The sequence below is a fragment of the Pyxicephalus adspersus genome, chromosome 7, assembly GCF_032062135.1.
Source record: "Pyxicephalus adspersus chromosome 7, UCB_Pads_2.0, whole genome shotgun sequence".
Taxonomy (NCBI): domain Eukaryota; kingdom Metazoa; phylum Chordata; class Amphibia; order Anura; family Pyxicephalidae; genus Pyxicephalus; species Pyxicephalus adspersus.
In genome coordinates, this window is record NC_092864.1 from 66,896,118 (window position 1) to 66,917,280 (window position 21,163).

Below are 21,163 nucleotides of genomic sequence, written 5' to 3' on the forward strand. Positions count from 1 at the left end.
AGATACCTACAGCGGAAAGGAATTGGAATGTATTGTTCTTGTGAAAACTTTGATATGTAAAGTGATGTGTTTTATTTCCGTGAAACGCGTCACTTTTTATATCAGAGTCTCTATTCATCTTTCCATCTATTGATGTACAAGGGAACCTTATGTCTAGGTATCTCCCAGTGACTTACTAGTCGGCATATGCAGTTTTATATAATATAATTTGTTGCTATGTTGCAATCTGCTGTCAAAATCCTGTTACAATCTTTTTATTGCATTATATAATAATTGTTGTAATCAATAAATTTGTAATACAAATTGTTTTTTACTACCAAATGAATTACTGACCCTATAATACCTAGCAAGATTAACTCCTCTTCTGTATTTGTTTGGTAAATAAGCCAGTATGAACATTGGGTCAGATCTGACATGAATATATATAATTCCTACATTTTGTGTTTCTTTGTGTTGCCCCTTTTTCTTTGTTTAAGTCTAAATAACATGGTATGCAATAAAAGTTATTTGTATTGTTTTATAACTAATTTTATGTTGTCTTTGCAGCTGAAATAAAAATTTGTTTTAAATATTATCATGGCATCAGTGGATCATTGAGAGCTACAACACCCTGCATCACTGTGAAAAATCCATCTGTTATGGTATGTACAATATGATTAAAATCACTGCCAAAAACTTGCTATTTTTATTATCAGTGTTTTTTACAATCCAACAATCCATAAAAGGTTTGCAGGGGGGAAAAAAACTATTTTACCCTAATTGTCACATTCCTTGAAACAGATAGGTATGTATCTCTGATTTCCTTGGTGCTGGGGCAAAAGAAATGCATAGTACTTCTGGGTATGAAGGAGCATGTGACTCGTTCTTTTTTTTTTCATGTGACAGCTCTGGTGTTCAATGGTTGGCCCAGGTTTGTCACATGGGAAAGGAAGACAGTCCTCTTATCTATGTAAGCTCAGACTTTAGCACGACAGGCCTTCCCCACTATCCAACCTTGAATGCTACCGTGGGAGAGTGAATAGAAGGTAGGCATGTGCAAATAGAAAACACATGTTTACTTTAAGCTCAAGCAAGGGTTACCATGAAGCTGAGATATAAGTTCAATGTCTTTTTTTTCACCCAGACCCCCCTCCCCAGGCAGAGCCCATTACCTATTATACTTTATCTTGTTTATTACCTTATCTGTTTATTGAGGATGACATACCCTTGTGTTTTTTGTGGCTTTTGTTTCACATATTGCCACCTCAGAATTTGTGTACATTTGTGATTATTTTGTGAGCTTTACGTGACCCTAAGAATGAGAAACCTGCAGAAAAAGGCTGTACACTTTTCTTTCTAATGGCCATTGTTGAAACATCACCACCTTAGTGTTTGCTGGTCTTGCATATATTCTTTTTGTTAATTGTGAGGGAGTTTTTCCGCCACTTACCACACCCCCAAATCAATTTTAAACAGAAACCAGTATTTGCAACATGTGCTTTTTTGATGGGGGATTTTTAGGTACTATCAATCTCTGAATCTTTATACACATAATTAAAAATTCATAAATGATATTTATTCTTAAAATTAAAAAGAATTACCATATTGGTTAACATACATCAAAACATCTTTTGTTTTGCTTTTTGTTTTTTTAAAAAAACAAACTTTTTTGTAAGATACAGACTTTCTTTGTGACAATTCTTTTTCATAAAGACAAGGTTTGGCTCTTGACGTGTTTTGCCTCTTACAGCTTCATCATAAGTTGGTGGGGATAAAGCTTACGTAAACACGTCCAACGGTTCTCGATCGATAATTGCCCCAGAATCTGCGTGTGTACAGCACCAGTCCTCCATTGTCCTAACAATTGTCCTGGCGGATTCTCGGATGATGGGCGCATAACGGTCCTGGAAATGAAGGGGGAGAGCACGCAGCAGGGTGCCGCTCCGTCGTTCTCCCCCTCCCCTCTCCATAGAGCAGAATGGGGCTGTATATACAGCACTCGTTCATGCATTGTGCTGTGCTAGTTGTTGGAAAGGATCGTGAAAGATCCTTTCCAATGACTGAAATTGCACGTGTGTATGCGGCTTTACATATATTAAGCTCACCTGGCCAGATAAGCAGCAGCGACTGGTGAGCACCAATGATTCCTGGTGTCTAAAAATATCTTGCACTGCCAATGAGAAGCTTTTCAGCCACTTATTCTGTGCTTTTGCTGTGATAAATACAGTTATGGGTTGACTGCATTTGTCCTCGGATACTTTTGTCATGCAGCTACTTACCAAACAATATTCAGCTGGGGCACAAAACAAGCAAACTATAAAGTATTATTCCTCCCACTGAGGAATAGTTTCCATTATTTATCTATCTTCCATAGAATAATCTTTCTTTCTTTCTTCTTCATGTTCATTATCATTTGATAGTCTAATTTACTACAGGATTTGAGAATAAATAAAATTCACACAATAAAAAGCATACCTGGCAATATTTGGTAACACTACTTTATCTTCATACTTACGCTTCAGCTTTGAAATTTCTTTCCTTTTTAGATGGGGGCTGATGGCTCGGAAGGTTTTTGTGGTAGTCAACAATCTCGAAAATTAGCCAGCTTTACTTTATCAGGTAATTACTTATTTTATTGTAAAATACAAGTTGGTTATGTGGCATAAATTCCAAATATTTATTTAGTTTAAACTTCTTTCAAGTGTTTGTTAGGCTTTTTTTAGTTCTGGACAGAATTTTAAAAGCTTAGAACCTTTTATATTTGCTATCTGTTTACTCCTTTTGAAACAACCCACAGTACTGGAACTGTTTGCAATACTAAAACTGGTAAATAATTGCATTTGGTGATTTAGGGTCTCATACTTTTATGAGTGGTCTTGACTGTTGCTGAGTATTTGAGACAGGAAATGAAGGGAAATTTAAAAAACAAAAATAGATGGGCCATTACCATTTCCTACTCCCTTTTAGATTTACGTACACTTTAAAGATTGCATAGTGAAAAATAAAATGAAAAGGTAATTAGAAAAAAAGAAAATCAGTCCAATATATGGTATAGTATCAGTAGTCTATGTATCCTATACCTACTCATGTTACAGCTAGAAATTTCTTGGATGCTTCAAGTGTGTAAAACCGAAATGTATGCTATTAATTATTAAACTTAGAAGATGAAAACATAAGGTACTCCTAGAAAATGCTCGATGATATAAATTATACATCTGCTTGGCTCATCTTAATGCCAGTGTGACATACATGGGCCTTTGAAATGTACATCTTCTCTGCTTATGCAATTAAATTTGCATATCAAAAGATTGTGGGTTTTTCCTCATCATTCAAAACAAGATAATCATGTCCAAAGACTAGCTAATGTAAAAATTTAATAAAATGTAGATTTGTAACAAGAAATGGCATTTTACAGTTATTATTAGCAAAAAACATAAGTCCTGATAACAGTAGCAGGTAAAAAGTAGGCATCACAAGGGCCCTCCACATACTTTGTGTTGACCAGTGTTGTTCCTCGAGGCCTGGGAACCCCTGAACCAAAGATTTTTGATATACTTATACTAGCACCTACACAGATGTGCAAGAGGCATTGGTGCATCACACTTGAGCCTCTAATATCAAAAAAAGCATTTACAATACAATATATTATATATATTATTATTATTATTATTGTTATTATAAAATCAGTACACACAGAATTAACTTCAAAACTATTCTATATTATATAGATAGTTATAAAGGCACACCCTTGTCTCCAACCTCTCCAATTACAGAACTGGCACATCCCTCGCATCACCCAGTCTCATTCTATATACCTCCGTGACCATTAGAATGAAAAGGGTCATGTCATATATCTGGTCAGAGCTTTGGTTTCATGAGCTTGAAGGTGGTATTTACATAAAAGACACAAGTTCATCAAATTCAACCCCTAGGGAAATAAACATATCCCAGATAAAACCCCTATGGATAAATTGATCCAGAGGAAGGCAAAAAAACCCTGGTTCAATTTGCTCCAATAGGGCAAAAAAATTCCTTTTTGATCCCATGTGGCAATCTGTTGTTCTGTTTATCAACAGTCTCTATGTAAGTAGGCACCTGGTTCAAGGTTATATTTATCAGAAAGCTAAAAGTATGTTCAGGCGTATTTTGTTTCCTGTTGTTTTGCTTGGTATGCTGACTTAATAAACTTGTTAAAGAACTCTGTCTCATGTTGAAGGACTCTAAGTTGTGACCAAGTATTTGAATAATAGAACAATCTCATGCTTATAGAATCACTGTGCCTGAATTATGGGTAAATGTGTACAAATTTTGTTGTAGCTATACAGATCTGAACAAAGTAAAGGAAGCCGAATTTTAATTCTCATCTGACAGCACTCATCGTTTTCATTTTAAGTGAAGTTTTGGTTGGTAACATACATCTAATACATTTTTTCCTCTGTCATCATTGCTATTTTACCTTTAAGATCTCAGAGCAGTAGGGTTAAAGAAGGGAATGTTTTTTAATCCTGACCCTTATCTGAAGATGTCCATTCGACCTGGGAAAAGAAGCACATTCCCAACGTTCGCTCATCATGGCCAAGAAAGGAGATCAACTATTATAGCAAACACTACAAATCCAGTATGGCACAGAGAGGTAACAATGTATACAAATATTTTTATGTTGCCTATGTTTTTCATGAGATGGGCAGTTTATATAATTAATAGTTACTCAAGATTTACATAAATGGTTATTTTCCTAATGTTGATGTTATGTTCCCAGCCAGGGCTGACCAATCAAATTTCTAAATAACTAACTGGTTAGTGCAAGAGGCTTAATTGAATCCACCCACAGAAAGTAACTGCTGGTTAGGTTTGTTTGAACACATATTGAATAGGTGGAATTAATAATACTGAAATGTTTGTATAAACCTAGAATGACCCATGCAGGACATAGGCCTAGTAGTACAGAAAAATAGGAAATATACAACCCACCATTTTTGGTTTCAGAAGAATTATACAAAAGCGGGAGGGAATCAGTTTGCCAAACTAACCACCTTTCAAATAGACATGAATGTCTGATCATTTGTTATCTGATCATAAGCTAATTTTATTTTGTAGCAAACCTTGTCATAAAGACGCACAAATAAAAACCAGGCTCCCTGAAAAAAAAGCTCACTTTTGTGTTCTCTTCTGTATTCACATCTGAAATTTCCTCTTGTGAAAAGACACTTCCGGGGTGTTGGAGGTCTAGACCCCCTTGATTTTTTATGATTTCTTCCTTTAACTCATTTGTCATTAGATGACCTTGAGGCTGTTGAAACCATACAGCAGTGATGAACCAGGTGTCTGACACACCCAAAAGTTTGTTAGATGTCATATAATCTTTAAATTTGTCTACTGCTTTATTTCCAGATCATGTGATTTTTTTTGTTAACATATGGCAAGATCACTGTAACTAGCAATGTAGTTACATCAAACAAGCATGTAGCTACATCACACACAAAATGAAAACTGGAACCTTGGTAATAAAATCTGTTGTCTATTAAGTAAAACATTTCATTTATTATCTGGTATCATGTCTGGATAGCTTCCAGAATCCTTCTTCGCCTTCGCTCCAGGTGCCGCCATCTTTTTTTTCTCCTTTTTCCACCTTCTGCTTATGTCACCCGATCTCACACTGCTCCGGAGTGAAATCGTGTGACATAGAATGCAGTAGATGGGGAAATAAAAGAGTGCCGATCTCACTGCACATGTGTGAGATCAGCTTTTTTTACCCCATTGAAAAAAATGTTCCTTTTGCGCATGCCCAAAGGAGCAGCCAGAAGCCTCCTGGGATGCGTGATCTATGTATCCCACAGGGCTTTGCGTTCCCATCCTGTATTTATCACTCCAGCGATCAAATCAGAGGGGAGAAGCTTCACTTTATTGAAAATAAAAAGAATTTAAACCCCCCTCCCCAAAAGAAGGTAACTTCTACCTTTCATAAAAGGGTTGTCCACCTATTTATATAAGGTATCAATTTTAGGTTAGGTCCGCTTTAAGCTTCACTTGGCCTAACCATTGATTATTCTCTATAGGTGGGCGAAACATTTCAGAGTACTGTCCTTAAGAAAATCATCTATGACTTGTGAATAAAACATTGGCAAGAAAAAAGAGATGTGCAGTCTGCCTTCATGTTTCTAGGTTATTATTGTCATAGGTTCGTCGTAGAGTTATTTTAGTGATAATCCAATTAGCCAGCTTCAGGTTTGGAGGGGGCAGAGGACTTACTTCCCTTTCTCTTATGTGACAGTGGTGGTGCTTGGTGATAGGCTCAACATTGTCACATCTGGGCTGGAAATAACTCTCAGGTCTGTTGAAGTACTCTTAAATTGACTTCAGCTTAAGCTTACAAATGGATTCTCTGCTCCTGTCAGAAAGGAAAGGCATGCCTGCTAAAGACAAGAATAGCTAAGTGAACCTGAATAGGTACCTGTTCACTTTTGATTTTTATATAGATAGTAATTTTATCTCAAATTGTATAGATAATTGTAGAGTGGAGCTGCATTCCCCTAGCAGTGATCTAGATCATTTTTGCATCTTCAGCAATATGATTTCATTCAACTATTAACAGTTTTCAGCACACACAATACAAGATGACTCTCGGGAGTATTTACTGTAAGGAACACTGTTCTTCTACAACTGATTTCTTTAACTTAAAGAAATATAACTAAACTCTTTTCCTACTTAGTTATTAGCTGTGGATTAGATTAATCTAACTATATGATAAGTTTATATGTTTGGGAAACCAAATGTGCATTTTCTTTATTAAACATTTTCCATTGTGTTTGTGATCCTAGCTTCTGGATACTCACTTATGTAGGGATTTTACATCTCTGTTAGATATTGATATATTTTCATATTTTCATATTTTGTATTATATTAATAAATATTTACATTTAAGTTTAAATGTTTTGGATATAGAAACCAACAACAGTTTATACATCATTTTTAGTAAACTCCATGACATACACATGTATACAGGTAATCCCCAAGTTATAGACATCCAACATACAGACGACTAAATGATTCATAATTGCACAATTGTGCAATATTTGTTTCTGTGAATTAAAAGTGTTGATGAGAATATTGGTAAAAAAAGCAATAAAGACAGTTTAATGGACTCTAAAAGCTTAGAAGGTTAACATCCAAATCACGCAAGCCCAAATTACCTTAATCAATGACTGAAGTGATCTCAATGATCAATTTTAATAAATTGATCCTGCTATTAAAAAAGTTAAAGAGAAGCACTCTTCAAATAAAGATCACTCACATTTGCCTTTCCAATCACTTGAATTGATGGAATTTTTGGATAGCAATAGCTCTACTACTTTTAGCCAAAGCTCTACAAGCCACCAGCTGGAAAATAAAGGATGATTATTTTCTGTTGCAAGGTACTGCCATTGTATCTAATGACAGGGTCACTTTAATCGAAGTGTAGTGCTTTACCACTAAACAGAACAATTGACTCCTTATGGATTTAGCTACAAAAGTAGCATGTAGTAGTAAATATAATTCTTGTCATGTATATATGGGAACACATGTTTATGTTTTTTTAATATTTTATACATGTTATAAATAATGAGCACAATGGTTTTGTGAAGTAGCTCTTATACCTTGCTAACCATGTTTAAAACCTATTAATATCATATTTGATGATTAAAAAATCCTATGCTGCATAATTACATTACCATTTTTAAGTTTTAGGATCTAGTTTTTTTGATTAAGAAAGGATGGTTTTTGGTTTATGAAACCTTAAGAAAGATACATCTAACATTGTTTTTATACTGTTTTTATTATTACTTATATATGGTGTCTTTATTCATATACAGACGCTTCTCCAGAGGCAGTGGGCACTTTGCTTGCAGCAAGTAACATAAACGGAGACCTTGGTACACCTTCTGATGATGAAGAGATGGCTGCTTCTCAAGATGGTCATTCCACGTGTTCCAATGGCCCGGTTCTTGCAGAATCCATGTTAGATGGAGTAAGATGTGGTGAGGCAGACTGTGAGGAAGCAGCTGGTGCAGCTTCAAGGATATCACCCATCCGTAGTCGCCAGGACTCACTTAATGACTACCTTGATTCCCTTGAGCACAGCAACAATGCCAAAAGCACTACAGCTTCATCTGTTCCCTGTGATCGATCGCTTGGCGCATCACCAAAGCTAAGGAGCAGTTTTCCTACTGACACGAGACTCAATGCCATGCTTCACATTGATTCAGATGAAGAAGATCATGAATTTCGGCAGGATTTGCTATGTAATTCCCCTCTTGATGAAGGTGGCCTTGTTTTACATTGTGGTACTAATAGAAAAAAAGATAATTATTTGGGTACAGAAGCAATTCAAGTGGAAGGTGGCAACTTTGATAATGCACAACTGAATTTACAAACCTCTGATATCAGTGGAAGTAACATACAGACCGTTAGTTTAGACCTCCCAACTGGGGGGACAGTTGATCAGGAAGATGAAATTACTTTGGCAGTTAATAATGTTGAAGTGGAGGGTGATGCTGCATTATGTGCTGACATGGCATTCTCGGCAGTAACCTCTGGGAGAGAGGAGGGGATCCCAGACAGGGAAAATATTGTGGATACAAATGCTACTGAATCTTTGATGGGTACATCTTCTCAGGTATTGTCTGAAATGGGTGCAAGCAGCTCTATAGATACACAGACTTCTTGTGAAGGCAGTAGAGTTGCAGAGGAAGGGGCAAGTAATAATGGTACATTTTTTAATTTTAACGCTGCTTCCAGCAGTTTTACACACAACGCCTGTTGTTCATCTTTAGAAAGTACAGAAAATGCTGTTTTTTCCCCAAATGACAAAGGATGTGGGGCCTGTGAATTTGAATCTGAGAGTTCTGGTGATCTAGAAGTACAGGCTTCTCTATGCAATCCTTGTTCTCTTCCAATTGTAAACATCAGCCGAAATAAAGATGGAGATCAAGGTGGAACAGAATTACAAATTGAAGTAGAAGGGACAGAGGAAATATGGCAGAGAAGGAACATGCAAACAGTTCCAACCAGTGGTCAGCCGACTCAGGATGAAGATACTGGTAGTGCGCAGGCAGCATGCAGAAGTATGATACAGTCAAGTGTACAAGGTGAAAGTGCCTCAGCAGGTACTTAGTTTTAACAAATGTTTTTCTCTCAAGCCTCTCATTTAAGCCACAAGTAGTTCACAATAATCAAAAGGCTTATTTTAATAAAGCAGTGGGAAAGGATAATGATAGTGTGCAAAGTGTAGTGACCCATAGCCACAATCAATTTTCATTGTACCAGAGTTACACAGTAACTAGGAGTACCCATAGGCACCGAATGACATGGACAGTCTCATGTCTCTAGGTGTCCATTGAGCTGCTCAGCTGCCTTCTGATAGGCTAGAACCAGCCCTCCCCTGTCCTGCTCCACTCCTCTCCCCTGTGAATTGCACTTTATAGACTCTTTTTTATGCCAATACATTTACTTGCCCTCCTGGGCACCTTTTACACTATGTGGTCAAAAGTTTGTCAATATCTAACCACCATACATTTGTGAGCTTGTTGGACATGTCATTTCAAAACCATTACTACACAGTCGACCCCTCTTTGTAGATATACAACCTCCACTCTTTTACAAAATCCACAACATTCTGGACAGTGTGGAAATTTGTGGTCATCTAGTCAGAGAAAGCATTTGTGGAGTCAGGTACTGATGTTAGATGAGAAGACCTGGTTTGCAGTCCATGTTTTAATTCATTCCAAAGATTTTTAAGAAAGTTAGGGGCAGGGCTTAATGCAGACCACTTGAGTTTATCCACACACGACTTACCAAACTATTTGTTATAGACCTGGTTTGTTTGTTCAGTCATGCCAGAACAGAAAAGAACCTTCCCCAAAGTGTTACAAAGTGTGTCCAGAAACACAACCCACTCACCGCCCTAAGCCCCTGCAGAGTCCTTCTCCTGACCCCACTGGAGGGGGTGGGCACCGGCAAGAGCCGCGGACCACCAAAATTTTCCTGAGGTTGGCGACCACTGAACATTTTCATTCACTGGCCTTCAGATGCATTAACTCAATATTTTGATCAGATATCAACATACTTTTGGCAATATAGTTATTATTATCTACTGATCATTTTGAGTAACTGTTACAGTTTGTACTGCTTTATTAAATATGTCCAAAAATTAAGATTGATTCAATAAGACAAGTATTAAAGTGTATGTGAAGGCAAAACTGTTTTTAGCCCTGGGTTTTTTTTAATCATTTTTTTCCTATTTTTTTTACTGGGCATATTCCAACTCCTGGTGAACACTGTCACTGAGATAGGAAGTGAGAGGAAATCCACATTTTTAGAGTTCTCATGAGAAAAGATAATTTTATTTATCCAATGGGGACTTTAGAATTTTCGTGAGTAAACCCTACTTGAAGGGGATTTTGTTGTTTTTGGTAGGTGTCTCCAAATCAGGAAGTGAAAGGCTATGTTTCCAGTGGGAAACACAAAAAAATGATAAATTTGATATTAACTATTTTCTACTAATACATTTTGACTATACATACACTTTAAACTCATTGAGGTGTAATTATTAAATGCAGCCAACCAATTTTCATAAATTTATTGCACTTGAAGAAATTCATGTCTTAGTGGTTGTTGTGGATTACTGTGTATCATTCATTTGGCTTCAAATACAGCAAACTGAATTGTAATGTAAATGGCATGTAGAACACACCATATGTGGTAAATATGCCTTTGCGGTGAATAGTTATTGGTAAGTTTGTTCAAGTTTAGATAAGGTTTGGCTTTACATACTCCATACCAGCTTCAGTAACTTTGTTATTTATATTTAGAACATTTAACAGTAGAACGAAAAAAATTGATCAAAAAAGTGAAAATCACCTAATATTGATTAATTTCACCTAATCAGGTAAATTATACTTCATTAAAATACTCCTTTCAATCAATAGTTGGCTGGCCACTACATCATTCATCACCTAATATTGATTAATTTCACCTAATCAGGTAAATTATACTTCATTAAAATACTCCTTTCAATCAATAGTTGGCTGGCCACTACATCATTCTGCAGATCATATTGTTTGACCTTTTCATTATCCTCTTAAACACCTGTAAAGGGAGTTTTTTTTAATGTATTTTTGTTTTTTTAGGTTCTCAGTCAAATGGCCATCAACCATTGCGATCACTTCCTTCAGTCCGGCAAGATGTCAGCAGATACCAGAGGATAGATGAAGCTTTGCCACCCAGTAAGACATGATTTTATTTAGAACCTTTTCAGTGTTAGAGCTTTACCCATTAATATACAGTCTTTGCATTCTGAATCTAGTTGCATCTATTGATTCCCAGCCTCACATAACTTCATCCCATCTCTTTGGTTAACTTTGATGCCTTTTTAGTCTGTAATCATTAAATTTGAGCAAACCATTCATATAAAAGTTGAAAAAAGTAGAATGTGTAACATGGCTAAGCCTTTCAAAGAAGAAAATATAACTATTGATGACAACGTTAGTAGAAGAATATTTTGTCAAAGGTAGGAATTCTTTTACATCAAGATCAAATGTCGACGTGGCCACACTCCATATCTTTACCTATTATTTATGTGAAGGTGATGGAGAGCCTGGGTTACCTAAAGTGAATTATTTAAAGACAGACCTGTAGGAAGTGGTTGCTTGGTCAATATACATAAATTTTCTTGAATGGTTAAAAATAGAAAATGTGCTAGTGGTGAAGTAACATTGTATTATAAACCATCTCTATCGCAGAAAAAGGAAGGTAGTCCAATAATAAAGCAATGAATCTGACATTTAGCAACTTTTTTTGGTGGAGAACCTTCAACGTATATGTGTTAGTGATGGATTCTCCTTCAGAGAATGTTACCAAATATCAGATTTACAGATATTTAATTTGGTCTTTTTTTTAAGTGTAAGTATACATTTTTTCTTTTTTCTAACTACCTTCTGAAGCTGGTGTTACCAAGAATGCAGTGTTATAAGAAGTCTGTAAGGACCTAGTAGACATGCACATCCATTGGCAATTCATATTTAGCCTGAAGTACCCAATGTGGTGGTCCATGGACTTTCAGGCAGGAATTCAGGTGTCCTTTAATTAATAACATTTTAAATCTAGAATATCTCAGATTAGAAAAGTTAGATATAAACCACCAGAACAGACATGTGTAGACAGCTGTGCTTTCAGTGATAAAATAGTATTTATGTTTTATGGATCATTTTATTTTGTAATATGTCCTAATAGCTGTAACTTGTAGTAGGTGTTTCACAACACTATATAGCCTGCCAGTAATTCCTTTATTTTAGTGGCACTGTTTTTGTATAGATCATGAGAAGGATAGATGCACTTAGCACTAATCAATCAACTCTTGAATACATTTTGAAATATATTAGTAAATATTGCATCACTAACATCTTACCCGAAATAAATTTATTTTAGGCAAATATATGTCTATTAAAATGATACTTAAAAAAAAATAAATAAACCTAAATGGGGATATTAGGCATTTTGGGGCATTGAGGATTTGTTTTCCGGTATTCTAACTCTTACCTGTTACATATCTTGGTTTAAACATCTTTAGAAACGCATGGAAACTCATACAAAAGCTCAGTGTAAAAGTCAGTGTAGACTTATCTGAACTGTCTCTCAGAGGAGCTCAAAATCTATCTCTACCATAGACATATTTCCTAAATCTAAAGTGGTCTAAAGTGAATTTAAGGGGAAACCATCTAACCCACCAGCATATTTTTGGAATGTGTACCCTAAGGAAACACCAGGAAGGATCCATGAACGATGTGTGTACGTAGCCTTACATGCTGATTTTCTCTTCCAATTAGAGCAATAATCGTTTAAAGAGTCTCAGGGTTCTGAACTAAGATGGCATAGGACATTATCAGTTGTTTATTGATGTCAGGGAGATTCCTAGAATGCCCTAGAATCTAGTTCTAATGGTGGTAATTGATTCCCACCAGGGAACGTCTGAGGGAATTTTAAATTCCCTGTTATTTAAGAGCCCTAAGAGTGGAACTTTTATTTAGAATGTTATTTATACATTTTTATTTTTTATTATAGCTTTTGTAAAAAATGTTTTTTTAATTTATATGTAATATGTATTCATACATGTAAATATTCATTTTGCTATAACTTTTTTACCTTTTGTAGCTGCTTCTTCTTTTTGCTGTAGATTGCTATTGAAGTTTTATTTTTTTAGGTTACTCTGTGGATCCCCTATAAAACCAGGAATAAAATATTCTTTTTTAGTAAAAAGTGCTGTGGCTTTTAGAGCACTATTTATAAAACAGGAAGTCAAACATTCCCTTGTGGGAATCTTCCAAGTCAATATGCTTCAACGGCAGTAATTGATTCCCTTGAGGGAATGTTTGAGGGATTGCCAGATTCACTGTTTTTAAATAGATCCCTTAATGTATATTTATAAATGTATATGTATGTAATGTATATTTTTATTATGAATTGTGTTACAATATACTGCTTTAAAAGTTTTGTGGCTGCAATCCGGCTAAATAATATTTAACCACCTATCATTGCTTTGATAAAATATGGGGGGCGGGAATGTTAAATGTTTAAGATATATTATTCCTCCAAAGATACCATGAAAATATTTGAGTTTGTGGGTGCATGTTAGAATTCCCTAATATGTTAATTTACCCATAAGATTTGTCAGTGTATCCCCTTGTAAAAGACAGCCAATCCACATATTCTACTTATTATTACGGTAATTGCTGTCTTCCATTGCAATAGAGATGGTCAGCCTTAGAACACCCTGCTTGGCTCTACATTGTGCCACATTACTTTGTTTGAACACTTAGTCCTCATTAATTAGTAACATTTAAATTAAAATAAAAACTCCCCTTAAACACAAAAGTTTGCTACAGCAAAATTTGAATACAGCAATACTTTGATGCGTCATTCCTAAAAATGTTTGTTGGGGACTCCATAATTTTTTTTTAAAGTTTATTATTAAAATAGGAAAGATGGCTATGAAATGGTCATAACAAACTGTTTGCTAAGCTTGGAGAAACACATTACCCTTCAGATATATTACAAGAAGCCAGAAATAGAGACTGTAAAATAACACTTTAATATATAATCCTGCAGTCCAGACTGAGCATAATTATTTATGACCCCTGTATGATAAATATATTTTGGAGGATTACTGACTATATTAAGATTAAAAGTGAGTTTTCAATTTCAAAGGTGAGCCTTAAATTGCAGACACTATCTTCTCCTCTGCGTGCAAAGTAGGCAAAGATAATTACACTACTGGATAATACTGCATGCCAGTGCATAATTATAACTATCCTAGGGCTTTGACAGTAAGTGTTGCTCTGCACATATTACCAAATAATATATCTGTAATTATATGTTGATAATTAGTTGTTTTCTAAATTCTATAATTTATACCTGTCACCCTATCTATAATCCTCACAGTTAACTCATTTTTTGTATTATCATTATTATACCCTAAATTGAAATCTTCTGCTCTGTTGTTTTTTTGCACTTGCAGATTGGGAGGCAAGAATTGACAGTCATGGGAGAATTTTTTATGTTGACCATGTAAATCGTACAACAACATGGCAGCGTCCCACAGCTCCTCCAGCTCCACAAATTCTGCAGAGGTCCAATTCTATTCAGCAGATGGAGCAGCTTAATAGGCGGTGAGAATGTCTGATCTTAAAAAAAATGGTTTTAGACAACACTTACCGGTAGTAAGTTCAATGTTCAATTGCAACACCATTTATAAAATCTGACTGCATAAAGAACTGGACATTTATTGTGTTGATCAGTGTATGAACACTGTATAAAGTCTGTGCTTGTATGTCTGCCCGTGTCCAGGACTAACCCTCTGATGGGTTCCCCAGCTCCCTTCATCTACTGCATGTATCTACCTCTCCCCAATCCTCTTGCCCCTTGCATTATCTGCATCCTATCTACTCAAAGACTCCTCTCCCTTAGTGACAAACACCTCTAAGCGACAGACCTCCAAAGTCATAGACCCCAAATGTGACATGCCCCCTTTATTAAAACCCTTTTTCAGTTAAGACTTCCCTTTAATGCAGAACCCTCCACCTATTGTTATTATTATTTCTACTACACAGTATTTATATAGTGCCAACATATTACGCAGCGCTGTACAAAGTCCATAGTCATGTCACTAACGGTCCATAGTCATGTCCCTCAAAGGAGCTCAGAATCTAATGTCCCTACCATAGTCATGTGTCATTAACACAGTTTAAGGACATTTTTAGAGGGAAGCCAATTAACCTAACTGCATGTTTATGGAATCCCATAATGATAGATTCCCTTTCTGTGACTGATTCCACGGTCACTGGCCCCATCAGTGCAGACCCCCTGTGACTGACCCCCCAGATTAGTGCAGATTACCCTTTTCAGTTCAGACCACCCCGCAGTGCAGATCCCCTTTGGTGCAAACCCCCCCCCCCCCCAGTGCAGATTACTGATTCTTTTAAATAGAGATTCCCCTTAGGACAAGGGCTTCAGATGCAGCCAGTGACCACTTAGCTAGTCATTGCTATCACCTGTAAATTCACAGCTACAGGTGAGGTCCTCTACTACTATTTTTCTCTTCCTTCCTGAGGACTAGATCAGCGGTTGCCAACCGGAGAAAATTTTGTTGATCCACGGCCCACCCCGGAGAAGGACCTAGCTGAAGGGGCACACTAGCCAGAGCTGTGGACCATGTCCCCCATATGAATCGCAGGCTCAGGGTGGTCGTTGGGTTGTGTCTTTGGACACAACCCCCCTTCTCTCCCAGGCTCAGACCTGCAATGGGAGAGTGGGCAGGTTCTGGCATGACGTCACTACGGGGGAAGTTTCTTCCCCTTTGAGTGACATACGGCTCCCCGTGCATGCATGGCCCAGAGTCTGTGAGCTCCAAAAGGTTGGCGACCACTGGACTGGATCACCATTGAAACCTCTGTGACATTTCTGTGTTCCTATGCCACTGAGTTTAGGGTGTTCACATAACATAATGACTTATTACTTTGCAAGGAATTTTTACTTAGCTTAATGAATGTGGTTAAAGCTTAAAGGAAATAAAATCATATTTTCTTGCGCATGATTAGATGGCTGCAGTCATCAAAGCTAAACGCATTATCCCTTTGAAAGTGATATTCTACTTTGCTTAGTGAACAGCCTAATCTCCTTTAGTAAATCAATCCAATGTCTTTAACATGCAACATGTGGTAAATATCTGTATTTAGGGTTATCTAGTTAGGCTAACAGCAGATATGTGCAGCAGTAAAAAAGGTGTTTCATCTTGCATAAATATATTCAGGACAATGGCAATGAAAACTTTTTTCATTTCTACATTCTCACCAGAATGTTTGCTGTTTATTATATTACCAATGTTATACACATAAGTGAACGACTTACATTGTTATTAAAAAGTGTGCAAGATTTACACTCCATGGTTATGTCAAATGACAGTATTCTTACTTACATTGTTAGGTGACGTAAAAAAACTATTTTTAGTTGCCATGTGAACATCAAGATATGATTTTCATAATAATGTTAAATGTAATAAATAATAATCTTTAGTGTAAAGGAAAATACAATTTTGGTAAAAAAAAAATCTATGCATTTGTTACATACAAGATTGACAGAGTTTACAGTAGACCTCAACAGCTTATGTGGCTAATATGCTTTTGTCCATGTATGTTAGTCATTTTCTCTTAACAGAATTCATCTTTGCATTTGGAAATTATTAATAACAGGTATCAGAGCATACGAAGAACTATGACAAATGATCAACCAGATGAGGTGGCAACTCCAGTTGATGCAGTGCCGCCAGCTGAGGATGTTGATTATCATCATTCAAATGCAGGTTTGTCATACCAATTTAATGATATTTTGCTCTTTAAGTATAAAAAATTCTAATAAAATCAACATTATATGCTATATATTTTATTTTTTAATGTTCGAGGTCAGTAAAAGATTGAGGTAATGTTAAGTAGAATTTGGGGGCCAAAAGCTGGGGTGCTAGGTGTTTAAAGCCCAATTAAACCCTCTTGATTTATTTAGATTTATTTGATTTAGAAAATTATATCTGGCTTCAGATTGAAACCAGATCACAAACAATTATTTAAATTGAACTGCTATCTAGTTGTGCATCTGTTGTACCTGGAATTACCTGTAATACTTAAATGAGAAAAGAAAGATAATATAGAAAAAACACCTAATAAATTGTTTTCATTCTCACATTCATTATCAGACTTCTCCCTTTGTCAAGCTGCACATACCCATCCTGAAGTGCTAATCCTAGAATGAGGAGGAAAACTAATGAATTATGCAGCTTTTGGCTTTCCATGGACAGATATAAAGTGTAGTGTACGCAGGCTGTTACATTGACAGTTGACTTTATTAAAAGTAAATTGCATTCCCTCAAAAAAACAAATTGTTATACTGTTATTCCAGTTTCCTGATATTTCTGCCACACAGCACGGCAAGATTTTACCTGTTCCTCCCACTAGTGCAGGCAAAGCAATAAGAAAGGGATAGCAATGCACAAATAAGTCCCCCCTAGGTGTTCTGCTCCTATCAGTCAGTCCTGGTTATTGTGCACTATAGTACAACCTGTTTGGCTTAGTGTTTCCCCTTCCTATCTGAATCCCATTGGAAAGAATTTACGAGAAGCTGATGTATAGTTCCTCACTTTGGTACAGTTTTAAAATTGAGGATTTATTTAAATGAATACAAACTAGTTTAACTAATTCACTGCTTTCACTTTTAATACTTTAACTTGTGCATGAAAGTGAAGTCATCTCCGCTTACATAATTTTTCTCACTTTGAATACATACACAGTACAAAAAAAAGTAAGAAGGTTTTAATTAGAACTTTTGCACATTACTACTTTGTTTTATCATTTAAAGCCAGCAGGTGGACATGTAGCTGTCTTTTCAGATGTAATCATTGTATTCCAAAACCATTTGTTAGGAAAACTCTGTAGATGAAGCTGAAATTTGCACACACAAGCAGTTGAGACATCACAGCAGTGACTGATTTCCTATCTTCTGGCTTGGAACAAGTGTTTTATTAAACAAAGGGAAGAACAAAAGAAGCAGGGTGTTGAAGGAATATTTTGCCATTTAATCTTTCTTAAATGCATGCATTGCTTCTTGCCTAAAAAAATTTTTTTTCCTGGGCAAGTAGTAGATTAACATGTATTTTGAACTTTGAGCATGATAAACCTACCACGCAGTGAAACATTCTTTTACTTAAAATTTCCCCCATAATGCAGATTGTCTCCTACACCCTACAGTTCTGCTCTTTTACATTCTAAGTTAGTTTGTTGGTTAGCGATGGCGGTAAGGTGTCCCACCCGACGTGTTTCGCCCGAACCGGGCTTCCTCAGGGGTAAGGGGTGGAGTGAACGGTGTGATAGAAGCTTGAAATGTTTATTCCAGGTCTCCCCTTACCCCTGAGGAAGACCGGTTTGGGCGAAACGCGTTCGGTGGACACCTTACCGCCATCGCTAACCCAGTATGATACTGGGTTGCTATTACCTGTGAAACTAGTGGTTATATGTTCCCCTAGGATTTATTTATAGAGTCACAGCTCTTAATCTTTTAAATTATGTTGTTGGAACAATAACATTTTGAGTTTTTAAATTTAACTCTGGTTGCCCTTCAAAAGCCTGGCTTTCCCTACCTCCTCTTCTTCTCTTCCTCCCACAGATACACAACTTTTACATTCTAAGATAAGCACAGCTCCCACTCACGGGGCTGAAGGTCTCATAGATCCCAGTATTTCAGCTGTGTTGTCTCCATTTCCCTTCCCTCTCCTTTCACATAACAAAGCCTGAGAATGTGTGCCTGGGAGTCCAGTTTAATAAAAATGATGGAAAACAGTAATTGTTAAAAAAAAGAAGCTTTTAGATCTTTTATTTAACTGACATGATGGTGATTGCTTGATTTTAGACTTCCGCAGAGAGAACGCACTTCCTCATTCTACCTCAAGGTCGAGGCTCAGTCTGCTTCTTCACTCTCCCCCTGTGAAATTCCTCACTAGTCCTGAGTTCTTCACAGTTTTGCATTCAAACCCTGTAAGTAGTTAACAGTTTCTAAATGTATCATAAGTTCTTACCCAGGAATATCACTTTATTTTAAACAAGGGAGACATGATAAACTATACATGGCACAAAATTATGTTTGTACGTTTGTGCTAGGTATGTTTATTATTCACAATGTTTTATGGTTTATAGAGGAATTTCATTGTGTAAAAATATGCAATTTATGAATTTGGTTTCTTTGGGTTTCTATAGTTTTAAATTGTGTTTATTTATCACAACAGAATGTTTATACAAGTCAATGACAAAGTTAGCCTACTAGGTTTGATTTAAGACCTTATGGATTTATTTTGCTCATCTCTTGAAAACAAAGTAGAATGAAAAGTTTTGGTTGACCCACATTTTGTACAACTGATTAATCCTGGGTGTAAATTTAAGCTGCAAATCTTGTATTTAATCCCATCAGTTTGTTTTCTAGGTATCCAGTTGTTAGATTGGCACAGCTGGGAGCATACTTGGTCTCCATTGTAGTGCCAATCTAAAAATTGTAATTTAGGCGGTAAACTATATATGGAAACAATTCCTACAAGGACTCTTCTGCCTCTTCTCCTTTCATTTGCATATGCTTCCCGCCACTCTTATTTTTGCAAGAGCACACTCAAGCCTACTAATTGTTCTTTAGGGTTCTTTTTCTATCAAAGGATGGGAACAGAATTGAAGGATTAGTTTCTTGATCTGCTGCTTCTTTCACAATCCATTATGAGGGTGAAGAGGAGACCTTTAAATATTAGTAAACTGCAAAGGTGCTATGTGGGAGATCTGTGTAAATTCTCAGGTTAGGATGGATAGAAATACCAATACTATGATGTGTAATACAGCTCAATTATATGGATTTAATTTATGTATGTGGTTAAGTTCAGCTTTAGCTAAAGAATGTTTGTTTGTTTATGGCCCTGCTTTATAATATAAGGCCTGTTAAAAAGTTAAAATTAAAACCTAATGTTATATGTTTGTGTTTGTGTTCATTGTTCACTTAGTTGGTGTTGTACTGCACAGCAAAGAGTAATCACCAGTGTTCTGGCTATAACCTTTAGAAGAATGTATTATATGTTGCCACTGCTATGTGCTATGTTATTAAAATAATTATTATTCTGTCTTTTTTTAGAGTGCCTATCGCATGTTTACAAATAATACTTGTTTGAAGCATATGATCACCAAAGTTCGGAGAGATGCACATCATTTTGAACGTTACCAACATAATCGGGATCTTGTAGGATTTTTAAATGTTTTTGCTAATAAGCAAGTTGAGTTACCAAGAGGCTGGGAAATGAAGCATGATCAACAAGGCAAGGTAATATTGGATGTATTATAGAGTGAACATGTAAAAAATGTATCCCTTAATAGGAAATCTAGGGTAGGGTAGTCATTTATGCATATTTTTTTGTGTTGGGAAAAAAAATGATAAGACGTTAAGACCCAATCTTCTGCTTTGATCAGCATCTAGAAAAAGTGCAATAGTGCTACATCATCTAACACAGCAACTCTAAAGTTATTGTTGCTATATATTTATTGCTTCTGCAGCAAAAGTTGTGTGAAAAGGTAAACTTATCATAGTCTGACCCATCCTACGTTTGTAGAAGTTTAATATGAAATGAAATCACTCAGGATGGTATGTATGATAGTTTGGCTCTGTGTAGGAGAACCGGTCACCTATGGAAACATTTTACAGTTAAGCTCACACCATATTCTGACAAGTAACTATATATCTGTGCTAGTATTTTATTCATTCAAATGCTAAGGGCAGGAAAGCAAAATGTTCCAAAGACAGGTGGGCAAACATGTTTTTCTTCAAACCCAACAACTAGAATAATTAGTTGTAGGCTTGTTAACTATGACTTTGGTTGGGAAAGGTATGTGTATGGGGAAGGGGGCCACATGAAGTGTGATATGTAAGGTCCAGCATCACTAGATGGTCCTTTTTATTCTTTTGGTTATTAAAATTACCTATGTGCTGTTTAAACAGCCCCAGTTAGTGCAGCCTAAAACCATTTATAGGAGGTCAGTGGGAAAAGAGTCTTTTACATTGGTGAATATCACCTTTATAGACAACTATA

General features: G+C 36.2%; 2 protein-coding genes across 4 annotated transcripts in view; both read left to right on the forward strand.

The window, feature by feature from the left end:
* Window positions 1-4,717, forward strand: part of LOC140335858 (E3 ubiquitin-protein ligase HECW2-like) — a 52,254-nt gene extending 47,537 nt beyond the window's left edge. For 2 of the 3 annotated variants that reach the window (XM_072418843.1, XM_072418844.1), the window contains 3 exons: window positions 547-641; window positions 2,526-2,598; window positions 4,443-4,717. In XM_072418843.1, coding sequence (XP_072274944.1) covers window positions 547-641; window positions 2,526-2,598; window positions 4,443-4,702 — 428 coding nt within the window. In that variant the 3' untranslated portion in view covers window positions 4,703-4,717. The remainder of the gene's footprint in view (window positions 1-546; window positions 642-2,525; window positions 2,599-4,442) is intronic. The other variant, XM_072418845.1, reaches the window with a different exon arrangement.
* A 3,117-nt stretch (window positions 4,718-7,834) lies between these two features.
* Window positions 7,835-21,163, forward strand: part of HECW2 (HECT, C2 and WW domain containing E3 ubiquitin protein ligase 2) — a 35,576-nt gene continuing 22,247 nt past the window's right edge. Inside the window, exons 1-6 of the mRNA XM_072418841.1 lie at window positions 7,835-9,122; window positions 11,145-11,240; window positions 14,528-14,678; window positions 16,758-16,867; window positions 18,961-19,085; window positions 20,215-20,400. Coding sequence (XP_072274942.1) covers window positions 7,913-9,122; window positions 11,145-11,240; window positions 14,528-14,678; window positions 16,758-16,867; window positions 18,961-19,085; window positions 20,215-20,400 — 1,878 coding nt within the window. The 5' untranslated portion in view covers window positions 7,835-7,912. The remainder of the gene's footprint in view (window positions 9,123-11,144; window positions 11,241-14,527; window positions 14,679-16,757; window positions 16,868-18,960; window positions 19,086-20,214; window positions 20,401-21,163) is intronic.